This window comes from Haliotis rufescens, unplaced genomic scaffold (assembly GCF_023055435.1).
Source record: "Haliotis rufescens isolate VD_foot unplaced genomic scaffold, xgHalRufe1.0.p SCAF_2, whole genome shotgun sequence".
Lineage (NCBI taxonomy): Eukaryota > Metazoa > Mollusca > Gastropoda > Lepetellida > Haliotidae > Haliotis > Haliotis rufescens.
In genome coordinates, this window is record NW_025963890.1 from 64,805,735 (window position 1) to 64,812,587 (window position 6,853).

A 6,853-nucleotide genomic window follows, 5' to 3' on the forward strand; every position below is an offset into this window, starting at 1 on the left:
AATATATCAAGCTATCAACTTTTATTACATGTTTTCACGCATTTGGTTTATTACACAAGCGCAGGTTATATGTAAGGGTACTTTGTGAGACATTCCATATCATCGTTAAAAACCTTGTAACATAATACACGATAGCATCCTAGTTCACACGGTCAAGACTCTCATTCTAGCTACAGACAACGGCTGTGCGTCCTTAATGACTCGATGTCAAGGCTCTCGTTCGAAATTTGTTGTATTTGACGCACCTTAAGACATTTTAATGAGGTTACCCTGTTTGCTTAGTATGTTTTCACGTTTCATTTGACACAAGGAGGCGTTGTCACTTTCAATGTTACTCAAACGTTTTTGGAGAGAAATTGTGAGAGTTACGTGTTCATATACACTCTACTTGCTCTGTGCATTGTGATCATCTGCACCCTGTTGATATACAGAGGCAGCTCTGCAGTGCCCCATGCTTGTTGCAATAACGTGTCATCATGCTAGTCGTGTGTCGTGGTCGTACCTCGACGGCATTGGTCGTTGCTCATGTTGTTGACCATTAATTTACTTCGCCAGACCCGACTATTTACAGGTCGCGATGATATAAACTGCCGGGCAAAAGAAAGTATACTTCTGCAATTAGATTGGACTAAAAGCGTTACAAACGTTACTAGGCTCAAAACAGTCGCCGAAACACAGGAAACTTGAGGTCCAAGACACAACTATGACACCCGTATCAAATACATCGCCATCGATTAACCATTTCTTGTTTGTTTCATGTTTCAGCACCATGAAACATGGATGTATACTTTCTTGTGCCCGGTAATGTTTTGTTGACTGCAGCATAAAACAAAATTCCCCCGCATCCACGAAGAACCCCGTTGACCGAGAGTAATGAGAACCATTGATATAAAGGTCACCTAGGAATGTTGATCAGAAGAATATGATTTTATTAATGTCTTGTAGAATACAAATAAACTTTTGATATATATATAAGGGCTCACGCCCGGACTGTGTAATAATGTAGAATGTACTAATGAGGTGAAGTCATGAAAAGTATTATATTATTCATATTTACGACGAATACACACACCTACTGAGTTTCGGAAATAATTTCCCTTATCAGTGAGAAGAAGTTGTCTCAGGAACACCATTAAAAGAAATAATTGATTTAATATCCTTTATGTCAGGGAAACTCACAGGAGGCCTGCAAATCCAGTGCTAAATGCAATCTGAATTATGACAGCGGGGCAAAGGTACCCAAGAAATCACAAATCTGCCTTTTAGCATCGCTCACCCAGGCATAAATGTCACTTCAATGACTTCATGTAAAATTTATTCCCGTCAATATCGCCTTGTCACCATTATGCTCCTGTTGATACCACAGCCTAATATTTTATGACATGTAATTTGTCAGTTTGTTTATTCTGAATAGTGTCGTTTTCATCACGTCAATTAATCGTGTCCGGATGCTTGCCCGGGGCTACGACAGAAAACAGTTAGGGAACGGTCGATAGCTGGTGTGCTTCACTCGGAAGACTTTTCAGGCTTGTTGCCATCTCCTCAATGCACGTGTGACCGACCACCAGGTAAGTGCAAATCTGAAATATCTTTCTTCACACAAAACTTTATAATATTATTTTCAGAACAAGTGAAAGTCAATTATGATTTCATTTGAAAAATAAGATTACCTTGAGCGAGGCAGGTTAATGAAAATTATTACATCAAAGTGATGCATAGCTTGATTAATGTACGAACGCTTATTTTCAAATGGCAATAGCTTAGTCTTTGTTTAGTTGTTCTGAAAGTTTTTTTAGATCTAATGTAAACTTCATAAATGCCGCCACCCGTTTGTAAACAAAATCGTGCAATATTTATACATTTCTATATTTCTTCAGTTTGCAAGAATACACAAGTAGAGGGTCGGTCATATTATATGTTACCTTTAAAGCAATCTCGAAAGGGAAGAAAACTAACAAAGTATTGTTTCATTTATGGAATAGGACTTTATCGAGCCGAGGTAATAATGGTCTTAATACATGCTTCGACCTGAGCGACCAAAACATTTTCATAATAATAAGAAATATCTGTAAGAGCGGAGTCCATTTTACAATTCCAACTACTAACACATCCTAAACATGTGTTTATGAATCACTGTCAGATAGTGATGACACCACGTGTTCGCGAAACGGTGATCAAGCCGTTATCAATGACATACAATTATATTTCTAAATCTGCCCTCGATAGACACAATCAGCAGTTATGGTCTCCGATTATCTCTTGCTCATTGTCTGTTAGTTTGATTCAGTTTGGACAGAGTTTAATACAGAAAGGAGGCCATATTTTACATGGAATCAGAGTTGAAGTCATAGACTCATGGCACATGCATCTAATGGGGCCTTTACACAGGATGGCGACCTTCGTGCCTCCAGTGCGCAGCCATAAAATTTGCCAGGTCGTCGTTGGAGGCTCAAAGGAGGCACAAAGGTCGTTGCCCTGTGTAAAGGGGGCTTAATAGGGACACGGTGAACAGACCCAACATACTGTAAATCTTAAAATTAACGCGAGCGTGAATTATATGTAGTTGTCATACTAAGATTGTGTTTGTTTGTTCCTTAACGTCGCACTCAGCAATATCAGCTCTATGAGGCGGCCTGTAAATAATCAAATCTGGACCAGACAATTCTGTGATTGATATTATGAGCATCGGTCGGGGTGAGATGACACTCAATCAACCTGACCGCCCAATCCGTTTTGCAGCTGCTAGGGGAGTTAGTCGTACTTTTTTAAATCCATAACGAAATAGAGTCCAGATTGTTACAGTGTTGTAATACATTCACACTACCTATATGATCGAATGTATACATACAAAGAATCCTGCAAAAGGTTATATGTGAAAATATGGATGCCTCCCACACTCTTGATGCGCTTTTGCACATATCTTTGCTCCATATACCTGGAGTCTTGTCGTGCCAACTAATACTATTGTCATGCAAACATGCCAAGACTGGACCCAGTGAACTCTATAAATGTTTTATGACTCAGATTATCCCAACTAACGTTTTCGCATTACGATCACATGAAACAGCCCTTATCTCGTCTTACGTCAGATATATCCATAACAGCTGTCTTTTATTGCGTCAATTAGCCCAACTACATGGAGAACGCCCCTGCACAATAAAGCCATTGACTTGTTGCAATACGCTTTTCATTGCCGTAATAAACATGACGATAAATTGGAATCAAAACGCAAAGTCTTTTGATGTATAATATATTGTCAACGTAAGAGAATAACCTGTCTCGATTATCCATCGGGCACAAAAGGCAAAATAGCGATGAAATTGATATGAATGGATCATTAAAAGTCAGAGGTGACGGAACGTGTTCGCGAAAAGGGTAAGCATGTTCTGTTCTACTAGTAGCACCTACCACACACACAATTTGCATAAAGGTGTAAGTGTTTGTTGCCTGAACGACGCAAAGCAGTACTCCTGCCATGCGACGCGCAGCCTGTAAACAAACCACACAATCAAGTGATCGATGGACAATAAAATCCAGTGACACGATAGCGTTTTTACTGATTCTGTTAAAACTGAAAACGATATGTTAATTTTGGATAACGTCTTCTGTGTACAAGTACAAAGATTCTGCTGCTTATAAAATATGTTCGTTTTGCAAACACAATAGTTGGCAGGTTTATAATGTCTCAGCCAAAACATTTTTCTTGTAGTTGATACAGCTTAATTAATAAATTCTACTGACCTTATGGTGGAAATCGGAGACTTTAGTCCACCAGAAGAAACATCGACCCCGTTCAAGTAAAAATAAAACGTCAAAATCCATAGAATAACCAGTCTTGAGTATCCGCCGAAACACATTTCATTGGGCACAGACAAAAGGCAAGTTCATTTGGATTGATCTGAACATGTATCTGTTAGAAACTACTGTAGATGGATAGAAGCTTTCGAAATGAAAAGACCGAAAGGAGCAATATCTATTCTTTGTTTAGGGTGATTACAGTTTGATGAAAGCATGCTTAAAATACATTTATCATTTTGAAAAGAAGTTAAATTGCATCGTTGAAGTTGTCTTTTCGTGTCACATATGTCAAAAATGAAACATAGGTAGCATAGATATTTTTATAAATTTAAAACAAATATCTTAACTACATATGAATGCAGGACAACAATAATAAAACATGTTTGCTCTGCTTGTTACATGAGGCTTCATGTAACAAGCAGAGCAAACATGTTTTATTATTGTTTGGAATAACGATTGGAATCACTATTCTGTCTTAAGGCACGTTGATGACAGATGATTACATTGTTTTAGATCCATTACCAACACAACCATGAATGCAGCGGTGGATGCACTGGCCCAAACACTTAACGCTACCAACGTCACCGGTGGATCCAAATCGCAAGGGTTACCTCCCCTGTTGCTCGGTTTCGCCATCGCTCAGCCATTCATCTGGTTCTTCATGTTTACAAGTAACCTCATTGTGTTGATAGTTTACAAACGCTACCTGGGATTTAAAGTACACACAAATGTGTTCGTATATAATATATCGGTTGTGGATTTTTGCATGTCGTTTAACATGCTTTTTCAAATGTTGTTTTTCCTTCTACCTAAACTGAATTCGACGGAGTTCCTTTGCATGTTTCAAATGGAACTAATGAGTTTCTTAACGACAGTGTCACTGCTTAGTGGCATATTTGCGACAATAGACCGGTTTTTGATAATCGTGTACAACAACCAGTACCACAACATAATGTCGATGCGGAACGTAAAGATCATGGTGGCCGTTGCCTGGATTTACTCCTTCTGCTACGCAGGGGTGCCGTTTTTCGTCAACAATTGGGACATTTACCCCAAATGTGAATTTGTCCGTGTTGTCCCAGCATGGTATATCGGATTTGGATCTTGTCAACAAATACTGTCAACAATCTGCGAAATCTGTTTCTACGTTGCAATATTTCACGTCGCCCACAGTCGACGCCGTAACGTCAGTCGAGAAGCTGGATCCGCCAGGCGAGAACAGAGCTTACGAGGTGCAAAGTTCATGGGTGTTGTTCTGATTGTGTACTCCCTTTGCTGGACCCCCTTTGCCATACTGGGCCTCATTCAGATCTTCAGTTACCATCCTGTGCTAACGTACGTCCGAATGACATCGGTATACCTCGGAATATCCAACTCTCTTCTCAATCCTATCGTTTACGCGTGGCAGAAAAGGGATTTCAGGGACGGGTGTAAGCGACTGCTTCGCTGTCCTAGGTCAAAGGTCAACCCCAGCAGCGGGTCAAGGGCAATTTGGAACACGACCCAGAGAGAGTCGTGAATTAATTTTAAGAAAGAGAAATGACTGAAAAACTTTGCCAATGGGACTCTTAAGATTACACGAGGGAACAGGGGGATCTATTTGTTGTGGAGGGTTAAAGTGATGCAGAGTACCACTATAGGCGGATCAAGAGGGTCTGCCCACCCCCAACCCCAAATGTAGTATGTTGTAGACAATCCTGCCCACCCCCAACTGAGAGAGCATTTTGAATTTTTGGACCCCTCCCTTTGAAGAATTCTGGATCCGCCCTTGGTACCATGACCGTATAACACGTCTCCCAGTGGTATCAAGTTTCAGAACCTTGATGTAAAGGTTCAGACACAGCAGGACCATATATTAATGTTAATGACCCCGAGAACTCCTCATCCGCATGTTTTGCCTTACCTGCAGGACCTCTTGTGTGAATGGTATAATCTTGATATTGATGTCTACGGCTTGTTGGCATGCTTAAATTAACATTCATATAACAGTCAGATAAGTTAGAACTTAGATGGCACTTGTGATATGATGCAGTACAACATGGATTGGCATACGAGGTTGGTCACTGAATCTTTTAGCACCCACAATCAGGAAGTTACTTCATCTTTTACTCGTAATGTGTGTATTGTCCATTTTTAAGTTGAGCCTTCTCTTTGCCTTGTTCGTTACCGCTCCATCGATCTTAATTATAAAGACATGGTCATTTCAACTTTGTATCGTCGTTTTGTTATGGTCGGTTATGTACACGTTTGAATTTCAGACAACGCATCCTGACAAACAAATACACTTTGTAAAACAGTTCAACATGTTTTTTCTCATTGAAATATTGCGTAAGATCGCTATACTCCGAAACAAAATATGACCACATGCTATGTATGTTTTAGTATACTTTCACTTGTACTTTTGGCCCTCGAAATCCCAGTCGTCCTAGGCACAGCTGTTCGCTGTGGAGAATTTCGTCCCTTCGCCGTGCCAAAAACCTGTAATAGTGGGTTCGAATCTCACATTCTCCCTGATCATGTTTCTAGGTTTGTCAGCACCATACCCGTGGTCGTGGGTTTCACCACAGTGAAAAAACCATCTAAGACCGTTCCTCTCACACCAACATGACACGCTGTGATATATACTGAAATATCCTTCAAGGCGGCGTTAAACCCTCACTCGCACACTATGCGTTAATCTCCGTGACTAGACTATTTTAAATTCACCTTGCGTACTATTAAATATAACATACAGATAAGACATTCGAAATTCAGATGGAATGGTACCGAGACGAAATAAATGGAAGAAACTAGACTTTAAGTCACGATGACGTCCAACAACGAATACTCCACATTTTCTACAGTAATCGATTACCTAGTGCCTTCTGTTGGGGCAATGGCACCAGGTGATCCACTGATAACATGCCGGAGGTTTCTCCTTGTATATATCATTGCTATTAAGACAACACCAATTCATCAAAGCCATCAACGTGTTTCATTATTGATAGGAGGGTTCTGTATCAGTAAATTATCCCTGCCCCCTACGGAATATAAACAAGGCTGTATAGCACGGCGT

General features: G+C 40.1%; 1 protein-coding gene across 1 annotated transcript; it reads left to right on the top strand.

Moving 5' to 3' along the window:
* The first annotated feature begins 883 nt into the window (after positions 1-883).
* Positions 884-6,008, top strand: LOC124116697 (mu-type opioid receptor-like). The gene is made up of 2 exons (XM_046478136.2): positions 884-1,568; positions 4,312-6,008. Exon 2 carries the CDS (start codon positions 4,331-4,333, stop codon positions 5,315-5,317), a length of 987 nt encoding a protein of 328 aa, XP_046334092.1. The 5' UTR covers positions 884-1,568; positions 4,312-4,330; the 3' UTR covers positions 5,318-6,008.
* Positions 6,009-6,853: the final 845 nt, after the last annotated feature.